This window comes from Myodes glareolus, chromosome 26, assembly GCF_982192425.1.
Source record: "Myodes glareolus chromosome 26, mMyoGla1.1, whole genome shotgun sequence".
Taxonomy (NCBI): domain Eukaryota; kingdom Metazoa; phylum Chordata; class Mammalia; order Rodentia; family Cricetidae; genus Myodes; species Myodes glareolus.
This window is the reverse complement of record NC_142051.1, coordinates 44,986,866-45,005,107: the sequence shown is the minus strand read 5'-3', so window position 1 is coordinate 45,005,107 and position 18,242 is coordinate 44,986,866. Positions and strand designations below refer to the sequence as shown.

The window sequence follows — 18,242 nt, the reverse complement described above, 5'->3', positions numbered from 1 at the left end:
AGGAATGAGGACCAAGGGCAGAAGAGATGACTTGTAGCCAAGATCTCTCATTGCTCTTCCAGAGGAACCTAGGATTGGTTCTCAGCATCCACATGGTGGCTCACAGCCATCTGGAATATGTATGTACATACATACATGCAAGCAAAACACTTACACAAATGAAATAAATGAATCTCTAAAAAGTGAGAAGAAAAATATGAACTGTTTCCCTCCTCTTTTAGTTCAGCACCACACACATACACAAACATACAAATATATACACATACATAAATACACACACATGTACACAATACACATATACAAACAAACACACACACATACACACATATACACCTGCACATATACATACACACATGCACACACACATACATACAAACAAACATACACACACATACACATACATATGCACACATGCATACACACACATATGGTCTCTAGTCTCTGACATCCCTCCAGACACTTCCCATCTAGTTCCAGACACTTGGGGTTAGGGGTGAGGTCAAGGACGAAAGATGCTTCACATTTAAAAACAAACAAACAAAAAAGTCAGCTTGGGTCTTCTAAACATAAGAAAACAACTTTTCAAAAATGTTCCAGAAAAATCTCAAAGAAAAAAAGATGTCTTTCAGATTTGGGATTTTTCCCCCCTCGGAAACATTAGAGAATTGTTTTCCTTTGAGGTTTGGGATAGAATCAGAAAGAGAGGAAGTCAGTTCCTAGGAATAGAAAATGTATTTTTCCCCCCAGTAAGGAGGAAAGAGGCAGCAGAAATCCACTGTCTCCCAGTCACCTCTGCGTGAGAGCACAGGACTTGTACGGCACATTAATTCAGTGAGGGCGCTTAGGGGAAACACCCTGAACCTCGTCCTCTCTGACCTGGCCCAGGGGACGACCTTGCTCACTGGGAAAAAATGTTTCCCTGGGGAGAGTGAGTGTCCACTTCCTCTGGCTGTGTCCACTGTGGGGACTCCAGTTCCTGACCTCTGGCTCCTTGTCGTGTCTGTTTTCCACTGCAGAGAATGTGGGGGGACATCCAGGGCAGAAAGCAGTGGGCAGGGTGTGAGGGACGAGAGACAGGCCAGGCTGGGAGCCCAGGACCTTTGGGGACAGGACCTGGTACCTTTAAAACCAGTGATGGAGACTACTTGTGACCCAGGCAGGACACCCACCTCAGAGAACTCCATTTAGGGACAGTTTGCAGGACCTTCTGGGGTCCATACCCATGCCCTAGTTTGCTTTTCAGTCCCCGAGGCACACTGGGTGCTTGTACCCACCGACCCCTGAAAGCCACTGCCAGGAGGGTCTTAGCAACTGCCGGAACCCTTAGTTTACAGTTGACAGACACTAGACCCAAGCAAACCCATAGCAGAACACAGACCTGGAACCCCAACTGCCGCATCCAAAGTTTGACCACTGAGCCACCCAATACTTGGTGAGAACTTCCCCATCTGACCCTCATCACTCTGGTGAGAATAATCAGAGTAACCATAAGCTTCAAAGACCTGTTGTTGTGAGACAGGGTCCCATGTAGCCCTCAAGTTCAATATGTAGGAAGACATTGAACATCTCGTGCCCCTGTCTCCACCCTCTGAATGCTGGGATTATAGGTGCAGGGGATGGAAGTGAAGGCCCCAAGCATGCCAGGTGAGCATCTTACCAAAAAGCCCACCCCTGCAGAGTGATGCTCTGAGATAGAGCTGATGTCATCTATACCCATATATCATCAGTGCTTAGTGAAATTGTACTATCAGGGCCTTCCCAGGGCAAACAGGCTTACCCCTTCCTCCAGGACACAGGCCGCCCTTGACTTCATGGGCTTACAGATGGCAAATGCTACTTCTGGAGCTAAGTTTTCTAAAGGGACGGTTATGTGAGCTCAGCAAAGACCCAGGCACAGAGGGGCTCCTAGGAAATCGTGAGGTCCTGAAGTCTGGAAGGAAGGGCTGACTAGGTGTTTCAGGACGAATAAGGAGTTAGCCAGGTGACCGGTGGGTGGGGTGGCACAGAAAGTTGGGTACGGAATCTGGAAATGAGACTGTATGATTACCCCAGAGCTGGCCAAAGAGGGTTTCACCGAGTGAGGCAGGTGACAGAGGAAGACTGGGCTCCTGCAGGTGGCCAACACAGCTCTGTCTCAGGTCTGCCAAGTCTTTATGTTCCCTTAAGACTGCCAAACTGCCTGCGTCTGGTGATCAGCTGGTCCACTGGCTCTCATCTCTGAACCTCAGTTTCCCATCTGTCACTAAAGTAGGCTAGGCCAACATGACCTCCCAGGGCTGCCATCCCTCTTCCCAAAGAACAGCCCAGTTTCGAGGGTGTTTCACTTCGAGCCTGCATCCTGCAGGGGCCCTGGACCAACCCCTTGTCCTCTTCTGTCTTCTCTATAAACCCTGGGTCACTTCCAGCCTATGTCAGATTTTTGGTTGTTGTTGTGATTGAGCCCCCACCATTGCTGTTTCCAGCTCTGAGGACATCTTCAACATTAGGGGACCAGTCCCAACCCTGGGAGGAAACTGGGGTGGGAAATGAGGGGGCAGAGACCAAACCCCAAAGCAAAATACAGGAAAGGTCAGGCATGCTACCCTGGCCCTGGTCACGTTGCTGGAGTCCAGCATGTGGAGGCTGAATTGAACTGAATCCAGGAGTCTGTTGAGAAGGAAACAGAACTGGATGTCTGCTGGTGGCTCGGGCAACAGGAAGGGGCCAGCTGGGCTGTTTGCATGGAGGACATTGCCATCTAGTGGTCATTCCTTCCAGAGCCCAGAGTCAACACTCCTAGATCAGGAAGCCAGAAGGCCAAGACCGTCTTAACTCAGAGTACTTCAGCCTCCTTTCCCTCCTCCTAGGTCATGGACAGTTCAATGCCTCTGATTGGAGAGCATGTCGAAGAGGACAAGCATTTAATGGCCGACCTTGTTGTCTCCAAGATGAGCCAACTCCTGGTGCCAGGGAGTGCAGTGCCCTCACCCCTGAGACCTTGGGTAAGGTTCTCTTGAGAACAAAGGAGGTTATGGAATGAAAACCCCCAGGGTTTATTGGAGATAACCCCAGGCAGGCATCGTGGGGAAGAATGGGATGGGGACAGAGGGGTGCAGGGTCATCTTTCTACCTCCTATGCCCTGGGAAGAAAACTCCTATTCCATGAGCCTTTGCCCAGACTGTTGCCAGTGTTCATCAACACAGTGTTCTCTGTCCCCATCTTGGGCCTGAGCTTGGATGTGTGCAACTGTGTATGCAAGAATACATGTACACATATATCCTATGTTCCCAGGGCACAAGTCCACAAAGACTATTGTGTCTCTTGCTTCTCTATCCCCCAACCCAGCAAGCTCCTGGGGGCTATGCCGAAAATCTATACACTGAAGAATCATACATCGTGGGTTTTACGTCAGTGATTTTTTTTAAAAAAATGTATAAGGCCTCGATTCCCACCCAGAAATTCTGTTGCCACGGGCTTCTTTTCTCTTCTCTTGCCCTAGGGTCCACAGACTAAACTTGCAAAATCTCCAGGGCAAGGCCAGCTGGGATCTCAGCTAGGACAGCCCCAGCCAAGGCCGCCTCCCCAAGGTAAGACTCAGGAAGCCACTGAGAAACACTCTTTTGGTGTGGATGTCGACATGGCATGCAGAGGTCTAGAGAGGGGGCTCAGCAGGTAAGAGCACTTGCTGTACAGATGTGAGGGCCTACGTTCAAATCCCCAGCACTCAGGGAAATCAGCTAGGCATAGCCAAACACGCCTGTAGCTCCAGCACTAGAGGAAGGGAGGAACAGGCATCTCTTGGTAGCTTGTTCACCAGGGAGTCTGGCGGAATTGGCAGGCTTCAGGTTCAATAACAGATGCTGTCTAAAGCTGTGGTTCTCAACCTGTGGGTCATGGCCCCCAAGGAGGTCACATACCAGATATCCTGCATATCAGCCACTTACATTGCAATGCATAACAGTAGAAAAATACAGTTATGAAATAGCAATGAAATAATTTTATGGTTGGGGGGGGTCGCCACAGCATGAGGAACTGTATGTACTAAGGGATCTCAGTGTTAGGAAGGTTGAGAACCACTGGTCTACAGGGCGTAATCTAGGAAGCAACAGAGGAAGACACTCAAGGTCCTCTGACTCTGCTTGCACATCCAAGGGTGTGTGCTGACACACAGAGTAATTAAATAATAATTGAATCAATAAAAACGTGTTGCTGGAGACCGTCCAGAGCAGTGGCTCTCAGCCTTTCTAATGCTACGGATTTAATACAGTTCCTCATGTTGTCGTGACCCCCAACCATAAAACTATTTTCGTGGCTACCTCATAATTGTAATTTTGCTACTGTTACGAATCATAATATAAATTATCTGTGGTTTTTGATGGTCTTAGGCAACCCTAACGGTGAAAGGGTTACTCATAACCCTGAGAGGTCACAGCTGGTCTAGACAGTCCATCCTGGCACTTTATCTTCTAGCTTTGAACACTCCCTCCATCTGCAGGATGAGGAAGCTAGGAGGGCTGCTGTCCGCTTAAGATCAGGGAAGGAGTTAGAAAGAGAGAACAGCATGACTGTCGAGTAATTAATGTGCCGGGCCCTGTGCTAGGGCATCTCCATCCTCCCAGCCACTTTGTAGAGGAAGCCTTAGTGTCTCCCTTTTCCCAAGTAAGAAATTGAAGCTTTGCCCAGGAAGGCACAGTGAGAAGATGGCAGCTTTACAAGCCTGGACTTTCAAACCTTCTGGGAAATGTTATTTCTAGCCACTAGTGGTGCCTGAGGATACATTTACGAGCCAACCAGCCGGAGTGAGAAAGAGAAGGCACCCAGAAGATTATACCCGCAGCTGCTGACATTTTTCCTCAAAGCCTTCCCTGCACTGCTCCAAAAGAGCCGCGACTTGTTAGAGGGTGAATCCCAACTGGATAACAAGAGGAGGGAGGATCGTGAGAATTGCTAAGGATTTGCTGGAGGGAGGTCAGGTGTAGAGAGTTTCCCATGCCCAGGCTCAAGGGGAGCACCTGCCAAGCATGTCCCTTGTAGCAGATCCGTGTGCTCAGCCTGCTGTTCTGGGCCAGCTTGGGCTTCAGAGCAGCTTGGCATGGAGATGCCCTCCTCGCAATCTCGACAGAAGGCATTTCCATCCTGTCCTGGACTTCGTAATCGTATCTATCAAAGATTCATTGCTGCTGGGGAGCAGTGGGTCTTGGGCAGCAGATGGTCTCTTACACAGCTCTAGATGAAAGAGACCCCTTCTCTTCCCCTCCTCCCTCCCTTTCAGCCTTCTCTCTCCTTCCTTCCTTTCCCCATTACTTCATTTACTTAGCATAACCCTCCAGATGAGCTTACTTTCTCATATAAATGCCTTTGAAATTGACTACCCCCCCAATATACTCCAAATTATATTTAACTATGGACTAAAAGTTACTGTATTTGTCAAAATACCAGTTAGGTGGCATTTTAATCATCAGTATCTGTGGTCAAATAGTCTTCTTGGAATTTAGCAAACAAGGCCTGACCTGATGAGTCCCAGCACAAAAGAAACTGAGGCAGCAGGATTCCTGTGAGTTTCAGGCTAGTCTGGACTATCAAGTGAGTTCAATGCCAGGCCAGCCTGGACTATAGTGTGAGATCCTGTCTCAAAAGATGCTCAGGAGACAGCTTAGTGGGTAAGTGAATGCCTTCCGAGCATGAGGACCTGGCTCTGAACTCTGGTACCCACATAAAAAAATAAAATAAAATAAAACTTGGATGTGACAGTGTAATCCTAGAGCTGGAGAGGTGGAGATAGAGGGAATCTCTGAGGCTAGTTTGTCAATGAAGCTACTTAGAGTTTTGGTCCCAAAAAAAGCAGGGGTGGGAGACACAGAGGTTGACCTCTAACCTCCACATGCAGGTTTGTACTGTGTATGCAGATATGTGCGTATGTGCGCTCTCTCTCTCTCTCTCTCTCTCTCTCTCTCTCTCTCTCTCTCTCTCTCTCTCTCTCTCTCCATATAATAACATATCCAAAACTGTGTTCATTCTGGAGTCCAGAGTTAGCCTCAACATTTATTTCTGAGTCTCCCTCCCAAAGGTTTGCTTTCTTTCTATAGGGACAAGCCTCCGCCGCCCAAGTAACTCAGTTCTCTTTAAAATAGAGAACAGAAACATTCTGTGGACAGTAACCTGCTCCCCACACACAGGAGTTCAACTAAAGGAGATGGCAGGTCTCTACCCCTGTGTTGGTCAGCTTCCCGTCACCAGTACCTGAACTCTAAAGGAGAAAGGCTCAGCTCCTGTTTCAGAGGTCCAGTCCCTTGGCCCTGTGTTTGGGACCTGTGATGACAGTATTCACAGCAGTGGGGACTTCACAGAGGAAGCCACTTTACTTGCGGCAGCAGGGAAACAGAGAGAAAGGGATCAGGCCCCCATCTGCCTTTCAAGGGTGTGTCCCCGGTGACCTAACTTCCTTCCATTAAGCCCCACCCCTTCCACTTTATTCCCAGAGTGGCACAAACTGGCCTGAAGCCTCTAACACTTAGACCTCTGGGGGCCTTTAAGACAAAGCTAAAGCAAGCCCTGTGTGATGAACGGCATTGCTCTCCGGGCAGTGTCTGGGGACTCAGTCCAGTCCCATGTCACCACCTCTGTGGTTTAGGTAAATGGTAACACCCCTTCAAACCGCAGTTTCCCCAGTGACAATAGAGGAAAACATAGCTTCCGTGATGAATAATGGGGACTTGTCTTTAGGATAACGCTGACTCCATTAGCAAGGGGTCTGACAAAGGGTGGTACTTAGTGGCTCAGTCCTCACTGCTAATAGTTTACAATTAATGACCGTTACACAGCTCTTACTATTAGTACCGGCTGTCTTACCAGCAATTCTGATTGATAGATTGCTTTTCATGGTTGTCAGTCACAACCCTTCTGACACATAAAGCCCTTCTCTCCTTACAAATGGCCCCAGATTCTATATTCACTGCCTAATCGAGCCCCTGGCCCTGCTGTCTCCTTTTCTGCTCTTTCCATGATTCTTTAAACCTTTCAATGGCACCTCTTTAAAAATCAGTGAGCAGCTTGTTGGTGGTGGCACACGCCTTTAATCCTGGCACTCGGAGGCAGTGGCAGGCGGATCTCTGTGAGTTTGAAGCCAGCCTGGTCTACAGAATGAGTTCCAGAACAGCCGGAGCTACACAGAGAGACCCTGTCTTGGAAAAAAATAAATATATCAGAGAGCTAGTGTATTCTCATCTCCTCTCTGGCCCAGAGGAGAAGCAGCTTGCTAAAGAGAGATTACTTTAGGGAACGTGTGGGTCAACTCCATATGGGTAAATTGAAAAATAATCAATTTTACATCAATTGAAGCAATTAAAAGAAATACTCAGTGAATTAACATTCAGACTAAAAATAACAAGGCTAACTTAAAAACATTTTTACCAATTTCTATAAATAACAATCAGAATCACATTATTAATTTTTGAACCCATTTTCAAATTCAGTAAACATGAAGTTTTCTTTTAATAAATTTTATCTTTTTAGGGTCAATTCTATGCTTAGGAAACTATATGTATGTATGTATGTATACATATATATAGTATATGCTCAAATAAAAAATACTAAGTTGTTTGATTTGCCAAAAAGCTGTAAGAAACAACCAAGTATCTCCTGATGGATCCCAGTGGTAAAGTAGAAACACATGAAATACTCAATGAGTTATTAAACAAGGACACAGATTTTCCAAGATAGCATCCACCAGGGTTGGGGGTGGAGGGCTTAAGATAAAAGGAAAAAAGCAGATGTTTTGTTTGACCTGCACTGGGTGAAGAAAACAAAAAGTCAGCATTCAAAAATCGTGACACTTTTACTTAAAGCCTGGATTTTATCTTAAGTCTCCCACTCCCACTCCTGGTCAATCTTTAGCCTCTCTGGAAAGCATCCAGCTATGTTCCTACACAGCATCCTTACCCCAGGTTAGTAAGGGCTGTTGTCCTTTGCCTTGGGCCCTGCTCTTCCTTCCCTCATTTCCAGAGACAAGAGTCCATAAGTAATTTCCTTATGTTTACCCCCTTTAGAAAGAGAGCGAGATCTGTGTCTTATCCCAAGAGGGAATTAAGTCTTGGTGTCTCAGATAGTGTCCCACTCTAAACAGACTAGACTGAAACTCACTGTATAGTCAAGGCTAGCCTCAAACTTGACACAGTCCTCCTGCCAAAACCTCCTGAGTCACTACACTGGACTCTACATCTTCCTGCTTACCTCTTCCTTTTCATATAAGGACTCCATACCCACTGCATCAAAACCTCACCCTATGACCTTTAACCTTCATTACCTCTCTAAAGTCCCTCTCTCCAAATGCAGTAGTCACATTGAGGGTTAAGGCATCAACCTTTGCATTTAAGAAAGCATGTTTCTGTCTATAACACCATGCCAAATCCCTAACCTGCTGCAGTTGCCCCACAAACCCATCCGTATGTTGGAGTGTGAGACCTGCCAGTTCTAATGTGCAACTTTCCAGTGTTTCTTTATTACATTGCTCTATACATTAGTGCACAAACAAGAAACAAATACATACAACCTTATAAATGGCTTTTTCTCCTTCCGTGTAGTGGTGTGCACGTGGCACATACTGTCAAGGGGTCGGTTAATGGTACCCTGACACAGCACATGACAATCAGCCCATACTCCATCATCCGGATGCTTTCTTGTGGGTATTTTTGTTCCAGCACAGGGTCTCATGTAGCTCATGCTGGCCTTGAATTCTCTACATCATCAAGGATGACTTTGAACTCCTGATCTTCTTGCCTCTGCCTCCTGAATACTGGAATTACAGGCAGGCACCATGATGCCTAACCATGCTGGGAATCAATTATAGGGCTTCGTGTATGCTAGACCAGCGCACTACCAAGTGAGCTATGTCCCTTGCCATCCAGTCATTTCTTGATATTCTTAACCACCTCCCTGAGATCTAGCATCTATGTTGTTTTCAGTTATGAAAAACGTGTTTATATAAACATGTGTGTTAAGCGCACAGCTACATTTATCCCCAAAACAAATTAAAATTTAACTCTTTCTTTGGCTTCTAGGGGGCGCTCGTCAAACTCAGTCTCCCCAGCCTCCCAGATCTAGAAGTCCATCCCAACAGAGGCTTTCCCCACAAGGCCAGCAGCCTGTGAGCCCTCAGTCAGGATCTCCACAGCAGCAGAGGTCACCAGGCTCTCCACAGTTATCCAGGGCATCTGGTGGCACTTCTCCAAACCAGGCCTCCAAGCCATATCCCCGGCCACCTGTGCAGGGCCGCAGCACCTCCCAGCAGGGTGAAGAGCCCCAAAAGTCAGCACCACCTCACCCCCACCTCAAGTAAGTATTTGAGAGTCTGAATGGATATAGAGGAGAGTTAGAGTATATCCAAAGATAAGCTGATTCAGGATCAAGAACAAAGAACCTACCAAAACCTGGCCGAGAATCCAGAAGGTCCAAAAGTGGACCTATAGGGTGGCATTTGTGTAGCAGGGACTGCAGTTTGAGAGTACAGATTAGGCTCCACCACATCCTCAGGGTCCCTGTATCGGTCATCATTTGCTGTGTAACAAACAAATGTAAATTTATGTAGCTGAAGAAAATTATTTTCCTGGTTAGTCTAGTTTCCTGTTGCTGTGATAACACACTCTGATAAAACACACACACACACACACACACACACACAAACAATTTTAGAGGAGCTGGACAAGTATCTCAGTAGTTAAGAGCACTCAATCAGAGGACCAGGGTTCCGTTCCCAGCACCTACATGGAGGCTAATAACCATCTGTAACTATTTCCAGAGGATCCAACACCCTCTTCTGGCCTCTATGGGTTCTACATGCATGTAATGCACAGAGAAACATGCAGGCAAAGCACCCATGCACATAAAATACAAATAAAAATCTTGAATTTTTTTTCTAAACAGTTTAGGGGACGAAAGGATTTGTTTCAGCTTCCAGGTCAGTTCATCACTGAGAGAAATCAGGAAATGAACTCAGACTGGAACTTGAAGTAGAAGCTATGGGAAAATGCTGTCTTCTGACTTTCTCACTGACTCCTGCTTAGTTAGCTTGCTCACATAGCCCAAAGCCACCTGTCCAGGGAATGGGACTACTTACAGTGGCCAGGCCTTCCTACATCAATTAACAATCAAGGCAATGCTCACACACAGGACCACAGGCCTCTCTGATCTGGAAAATTCCTCAACTGAGACAGGAGATTTAGAACAGGGACTAGCTGGTTTCTCAGCTAATGCTGGGACCTCTGAGAATAACTAGAACCTGGTATGGCTCACTACGGCTGACAAATTAGGGAGCAGCCTGGAATGGGGGAAAGAATGGAAGCTGTGAGTGCTCCCTACTTCTTGCTGGAAGGTCTATCCAAGCCAAATACTTGCCTCTGGAAACCCCGATTTCTAGACCTAAGAAAATGAATGCAATACCCCCCCACACCTTGCAAATTCTAGGCTAGCATCCTATACACACTGTGATGCCTGATTTCAGGTTTCACCATCCTTTGATGAGTGGGCTCAGCCAGCAGATCCCAGATTTATTTACAGCTGGCCCCAGATTCATTTTGGGAGTCCCAGCCATGACAATCCCCAAACTCTTGCTTTCTGTTTCAGCAAATCTCAGTCCCTGACTAACAGCCTCAGTACGTCAGATGCCTCCCATCGAGGGACCCCAAGTGAAGACGAGGCCAAGGCTGAGACCATCCGCAACCTGAGGAAGTCCTTTGCCAGCCTCTTCTCCGACTAGCCTCCTACTCGGGCTGGAGGGCAGGAAGGAAGGAAGACTCGCTGACTTGAGCCTTTCCCTGGCTCCTTCCTTCTCAGCCTCGGTTCCTGGTGGAAACATGCTTCCTAGATGCCTCTGACCCAGGAACTGATGATCTATGTGCATTCCCATCTCCTTGACCATGACATTCCAATGCCGCCTGACTGAGCAGTAGCCTTGAGAGCCCCCGTGGCTCCTCTGTGCAGGCGTTCTAGACAGATAAGGCATCACTACACCCACCATATGCTTGCTCCCCTGCCGATGGTACCCTGTGAGATATCTGTGTGGCTCGGTTTTGCATTCTTATTAGTGTTTTGCTTGCCTTTGGGCAGAGGCCCCCTTTGAAGCCTTGACTTACCTCCATCAAATGCAGACATTATAGTCGGACCTCAGCAACACAAGAGGCAATACTTTTCAATGGTGTTTTTGCAGACAGAAATAGGGAAGCCCAGCCTAGGAGCCTACTACATACCCAGAGCAAGCTAGTGCCATCCTTGCTGGGAGTAGGCTGACAAAGGCCCCATCGCAGCTGGACCTCCTAGGGATCTTGATGCCAAAAGAAAGAAGCTAGACCCTATGCAACAAGTGGAGCCTTTCAGAACAGAGTAGAGGGAACCCCACATAATGCTACCCAGGCTTAGAGCCAACAGCAGGAATCCAGAGGAGAAGAGCCTGTGCCCCCTGCGGAGAAGGTCATTGGACTGTGCCTCTTTGACCTCACACAGAATTTGCTTTTTCCTCCTTAAGGTTAAATGAGAACCCAGAGAGAGTGGGTAGCTCCCTGTTGCATGAGAAAACATAGTGATGTGTTCTATATGGTTCAGCATTCTACCTGCCCTGAACAAGGTGTCAATAATGTAAATAATGTAAATGCCACCGCGTTTACAAAAGGTCTGGTGGGACAACCTTCAGAAACAATGTGTGTGTTTCTCTTTGTGGAACACAGGACACAGGACACAGATTGAAGCCTTTTAGAATTTCTTCCAGAAAAAGTTCCACTCCAACCTTGTCTCAGCCATTATGACTCAGACGGTTGGCTGCAGAACTAAGCAAAGTGGTCCTGACTCCCCTTCCAATGTGCGTATGCTTGCTCCCTCCCCTGCACCAGACTGCTCCCGGATCGGATCGTATCACCAAGCACCTGGTGCTAGAAACGCCAGAAGCAGCTTCCTGATCCCGAGTCGACCCAGGATATCAGAACATAGCCATGCGTATCTGCACAGTGCCCTCAGCCACCTGAGGTGTGCCTTCCCTGCACGGTGCAAGGGAGGGAAGGGTTATTAACTGAAGCAGTTTCTGGTTATGCTCAAGTTCTGTGTAGCCTTGGTGATGGATCATCTAAAGTTTTTCTGGGTCTCCAGGAACACAGAAGCAGCCACCGTGGTTTCTGAGAGTTATCTGCTTGTTTTCTTGGAACAGAGTTTCATTCAGCAACTCAGGTTGAATGTAGCCCAAGCACGTCTCAAAATCATGATGATTCTCCTGCTTTTTCAGCCTCCCAAATGCTGAGATTTCCTGAATGAACCACCACACCCAGCAAGCGTTCAACATTTTCTTTAGTCCTCCCAGCCCAGACTGGAGTAGCAAAGACAAGGGTAGAGGCCCTCTCCTGCCTTGGCTCACTTAGAACCCTGCACTTCTGCAGAATTGCGCCTTCGAGCTGGTTTCCAGAAGGGATCAGCTCAGCATCAAAAGTGGCAGCTTTGGCCCTGGCTGCAGAGATCCATTTGGCCCTCAGGGTCATCCTCTTCCTCCTTGTCTTCTCCCTCCGTCATGATCAAATCAGTATCAAGAGCAAGCACGCTGGTTGTTTCAGAAGCTCTCCTTGGCGTCTTTCCATAGAGGAATAAACAGCAGATGTGAGTCTACACCGTGAAGGTCCAGTGACCACTGAGACCTTAGTTTGGAGCTGCAGACTGCAGGGCTTCGCCCAGTTAGAACTGACTAGACTCGGGAGCAAATACACTGTAGTGTGAAGTGAGGCACGGACGGCTGAAGGTCTGCACTTCCCAGTACCAACCAAGCCCAACCTCTTTTATTCCTAAGTTCCAGTGAGTTCAGTGTGCAGGACGGTCCCTGGGGCTTGCCTACATCCACCCAGCCCACATCACCCTCATTTTGCTCAACTGCTCTTCGATCACAGAATGAGGCTGGCAAAAGCATCCAGAATGCTTCTCGAGGATAATGGGAATGACCCGGAACGTGGAAAGGCAGTTGGTACAACAGTCAGCAGATTCTCCTGTCCCCCCACCCACTCCCTGATGAGGGAAGAGGAGGTCTTGAGGCCAGCACCCCCAGCCATGATTTAGGTAGGTTATCCAAAGGAAGAAAAAAAGGTCAGTCAACGAATCCACAGAATATTGCTGCTGCTTCCCGCTCCTCCTCTGTTCTGACTTAGCTCTAGTACCTTTCTCTAGAACCTCTAGGAAAACCTGTGAGGTAGAAAGATAGGGGTAAGACTAGGAATGTCAAAGATAGTCTGTTAAAGTGAGTTCTAGAGAAGACGATGCATGTTGGCTTTCTGATTGTCTACCCCAGGAGATGTGAGTGCCCTTTTCAGGTCCCCCAGCACCCTCCTCCCTTTTCTCTCTCTCTCTCTCTCTCTCTCTCTCTCTCTCTCTCTCTCTCACACACACACACACACACACACACACACACACACACACACACGTGCCTGGCTAATGACCAAAATGAACACATTAAGATGTAACATCTTGCTAGGCAGTGGTGGCACATGCCTTTAATCCCAACACTCCAGAGGCAGAGGCAGGTGGATCTCGGAGTTCGAGGCCAGACTCTACAAGTTCCAGGAAAGCTAGGGCTACATAGAGAAACCCTGTCTCAAAAAACAAACAAACAAACAACAACAAAAAAAAACAAAAAGAAAGGAAGGAAGGGAAGGGAGAAAAGAAAGAGAAAAAGAACGGAAAAAGGAAAGGTAACATCTTAAAACCCCATTGCCTCATTTCAGAGTATTCCCTGATGGCTTGCTTCAGTAAGACTGCTGTTCTATATCAGACCTTGAGAAACCAGGGCTCACTCATGAGGCCCATGTGGAGGGAATCAGTACAAGAGCCTCACAGAATTAAGGGGCCTAAAGGGCCTGGGCCCTTTGCTCCTGACAAAGACGGCTGAAGTTGCTCCTGTAGAAAGCTCTCCAAGTGTGTCGGGGGAGGGAGGAGACCTTGCATTCTGGGAAAGGGTAAGAGAGATGTACCGCTGGGATAACATCACAGAGAAGCCATCTTAGGCAGTTAGGAACATGGGGAACACCTGTGGCAGCCATGGCTCTACAGTAGCCTCACCCATGTCTCAATAATAAAACACAGCTGCAGACATGGAGTGGTACCAGGCAGCAAGAAGTTTCTCAAAGTGTCGGCCATGGCCCTGGACAGAACTAGGTATAAAGGCAGAGGAACCTTTGCTTTAGACAACAGGAGTATGAACGTGTAGTGAGAACGCTCAGAACCTACGGCTGGATCAGCTTCTGGGTGTTCTGGGGGCCAGCTGACACTGGGCTGCCGTTCTGAAGCAGGGCAGGATATGCTTCAGTCGCCAGCCCTGCTAGGGACCTGCCCTTTTGCTAGACAGAACTAATAGCTCCATAAATGACCACGTGGCCAAAATGTCCCCACTTTGATTCTGCCCCTAAAAACATCTCAGCATTCAATGGCATCGGTCCAGGATCCCAACTACAGTAGCACAAATGTCTTTCAAAATCTGCATCAGGCCGGACACTCTGATTTTTATAATCATGCAAGTAAGTCTAGCTAGACCCATGATGTAACACTAGACTGCAGCCAGCACTTTTAAAATAATTTCCAACTGGCCTGGGAATGGAAACAGAGGGCAAGGGTTTATACAGGTCCCATGTCGGCCACATCGCTCTCCAGTGGATTGTTTTCACCCATAAGCTAGTACTTGTTGCTCCCAAAACTTCTACCTTCAATAATTATGACATTTAGAGGTGGACAGGAGCAAAAGGAAAGGGGAGGAGTCACTGTAAATAAATTCTAAAGGTTATATGAATTGGGTTTTGCTTTGACAACTTTGAGTCAAACAAGAGCATTTTCCCTCCAAGCTGACTTAAGAAAGCTGAAACACAACAAGGACCCATTCAGTTTGTGTACAGTGACCAGGGACTTCCAAACACAGCCCCAAAGGACACCTCAAAACAGCCACGGCACGCTTCCTCCAGGCCTGCCTGTCACCAGGACCAGATGACCCCCCAAGGCCTCTGGGCTGCTGGACTCACCTCTAGGATGCAGTCGACTCTATTCCTGGAGTACTAAGAGTGGCAGGTCTTCATGCTCATAAAAAAAATAAATCAGCTAAAAACTCTATGCCACTGCTCCAAGAAGTTCTCTTGTGAATATGTGTGACGTGCCCCAAAGAGGCAAGCTGGCTGAGCACCTGGGATCTGGCACAGGAGCTTGGAGCAGTTCAGTGACAGTCAGGTGTTCAGGACTGTCAAGTGACTCTCCTACAAAGTTAGGAAATCAGTGACATGTACGTGACAGATTAAGATTGGAGATTCTCTTTCTCCTCCCCCCATCCCCAAAGACCTCCTCTGCACTGCATCTAGACAGGAAGGGTAACAGAATGAGAGGGAGACACTAGCCCCTGGGGAGCATATTCCTAGGATACACAACTTCCTGAAGGCCAGAGAGTTGCCAAGGTCAGTGTGGGTCACAGGAGGTGGCAGTGGGCATCCAGGACCATACTGCTGGCACTCATATAGCAAAAGCCAAAACCCAGGAAAGAAAGTGGCTCTCATGTAGAGAGCCATGTAGACTGTACCAACCAAACATAGCTCAGCTTTGTGAACAAGTCCTCGGGCAGTGTGTACCAGCTCCCAGCAATGAGCCAGTCAATACCTTGTCCTTTGTTATAGCTTAGTGGTTCATTTTGTGTCAACATAAGTGTGAGTGGCTGCAGGTTAGTCACAGGTGTTGATTAAGCAAGTTTTGCACACACAAGTGGTAGCATTGCTGTCACAGGGACCAGCCCATTCACTGTGAGAACCCTTGCATGTGTATCTCTAGTTTATCCCAGAGCAACGCTGGCTGATACAACTAAGCTGGTATCAGATTCTGTCCTAGACCTTAGCAGCTGATTAAACTGTTTTAATATTTAGAGTTTCGTAAGAAGCAGCACTTTAGGCTGCAGTGAAGACAAAGGGGAAGGTTGGGCAACAAGCAAGGCTGACTGGTCCACTTGTCAAGCATAGAGCATAAAGGACACAGAAGCTCTCTTGTGTTCCCACAGAACACGAGCTGAGATTGAAGAAACATGCACACTCAGCCTTCATATTCAGATCTAAGTGGTAGACCCAGAGGAAAAAACAAAAACGCCCACGGCTTTTCATTGAGTCTCAAGAAGACTTGAGTTAACACCTCTTGCACTCAACACTTTACTTCAGAAACAAGTGTTATTCCCAGTAGAGAAAACAACAAGTCGGGTTGAATTAAGTCTTTAGGGGCTGGACTTCAGTCAATTGAGTGTCTGGAGTGCAAGCCCAACAACCTGCATTCGACCCATGCTGAAAAGCTGGGCAAGGCTGTGAGCACTTGTAATCTCAACACTGGGGAAGCAGAGACAGGTAGAGCCTTAAATGGCCAGTCGGCCTTACCTCATCAGAGTTCCTGCAGGCCAAGGGAGACAAATGTGCACACACATCTTTCCACGACTTGCCTAGCACACTGCAATAACCTTATCCATGCAAAGTATTGACAGAGCATTGCCCGCACTAGGCACAGCAGAGCCCCTGCCCACCTCTTCTCCAAGGCTCAAATCAGCAAAGTAGGAGGAAGCCAGACCTGGGAACCAACTCTGAACAGAAGAAGAAAAGGGAGGAGTATCTGACTCCACTGGTTAAGAATTAAGGAGTCATCAAGTAAAACAGTGGCCTCAGAAACTGAGAAGGAAAGAGCTAGAGAATTCAGGATTTTACACAGGGAGTCACGAGTTGGAAAGGGTTCTTGCCCAGACTGAATTATCAGCCATGCTAAATAAGCATTTTCTGTTTATAGTGGTAGGGGGAGGAGAAGCAAGTTCCCATTACTAAAAAGTGACTATAGGAGAACTTAGGGGCCAAGAAAGATGGAAGGCTATTACAAGCCAGTGCACGGGAGCTGCGCCATTCTCAAGCACTTGCGAGAGGCTTCTAGGCTGTGCTGCTCCCGTTACAATGCATGGAGATGACATCACAAAGCCACACAGTGAAGAAGCCGCTGCCAAGTCAGGATTCCACCCATTATGTTATCAGCAATACACAAAAGCTCAAAGTCTAAAGACAAGGATACAAGATTTTCTAAGCTTCTAAATATAAAATTAGCTGCTAGTCAAGAGAAAATGCTTTGAGGACTCTTTAATAAGAATTTTTGAGAGGTGCCTAAGTTTAGATTTAGAGCACTCTTTCAACATCTTAAACACAAACTTGCAACATCTGCCAATCAAGTTGAGTGAGGGTGGACCGGGCCCATCTGGAAATGACTGTGTTCTGAAAACTTGTATTTGGTGCTCTGGTCTTCCGTTTCCCATGCCACGTGTGCATACACACATACTACATGGGGCAACTTAACGTCCCGCCACAAAGAGACGTTTTGAAGTGGAATCTCAAAACTTCATGGTGACCCTTTCAACCACACCCAGATGAAGCCTATGGCATTCGGTGGGCATTAAGAAGACTGTCCTATAGAACACAGAAGGTTAAGCAGCCCAGATCCTCTTCTTCATTAAAGCTCACGTAGCTTATAGAAATATCAGACTGAATCTTCTTCACTGTGATGCAAAGACTCGAAACACATGTGTAGCAAAGTCTCACTTGAACACAGGACTAATATTCCTGCAGCAAACATTCTAAGCCATTTCCTAATATGCAAAACAGGTTTTTAAAATCAGAAGACAGTGGCACTAGTCCTATTTCCTGCAGATGCTAATGACATTTTACTCCTGTGCAGCAGTTCCGATTTAAATTTGTCATTATAGCATGTTCCTACAGTTATTTGTGAAAGTCATTTGTGTTTGAGCCTTTTCTTGTAGAATAAATAAATGTTGAATTTTGAGTATTTCAAGTCTTAAAAGCACAATATTCTTCCAATAAAAGGGGGTTATCCTTGAAAAACAAGTACCTGACAGTGCTGAAGAACACTGCTGTCAAGACCCATGATCTCAGGTACCAAACACAAAAGGGAAATCCTAGCTGGTAACAAGTCTGTACCAACCCAATGGCCTTCAGAGCTTTAGAAGTTCCTCACAGAATCCAGAAAAGCTGCTCAAAGGGAAATGGTAGTTGAAGCAAACTAGCCCAGCTTTTGTTGATGTGTAAGCTCAGCTTTCACCCAACTGACACCTCTGCAAAACAAAGATACCACGTGTAATAAATCACCTCCTCACATTTAGAAGCACCCTGATAATTTTCAAATATAAAAATTAACAGTATGAAGAAGGTTTGACTACTAACTGTATCTTTAACCAAAGTCAAGACCACCA

The 18,242-nt window shown here is 47.0% G+C and overlaps 1 protein-coding gene across 1 annotated transcript in view; it reads left to right on the top strand.

Annotated features, from left to right (window-relative positions):
* The window catches only part of Syn3 (synapsin III), a 413,622-nt gene extending 395,804 nt beyond the window's left edge, over positions 1 to 17,818 (top strand). Inside the window, exons 11-14 of the mRNA XM_087902074.1 lie at positions 2,847 to 2,981; positions 3,480 to 3,567; positions 9,037 to 9,310; positions 10,598 to 17,818. Of these exons, the coding sequence (XP_087758200.1) occupies positions 2,847 to 2,981; positions 3,480 to 3,567; positions 9,037 to 9,310; positions 10,598 to 10,730 (630 nt within the window). The 3' untranslated portion in view covers positions 10,731 to 17,818. The remainder of the gene's footprint in view (positions 1 to 2,846; positions 2,982 to 3,479; positions 3,568 to 9,036; positions 9,311 to 10,597) is intronic.
* The last annotated feature ends 424 nt before the right edge of the window (positions 17,819 to 18,242 follow it).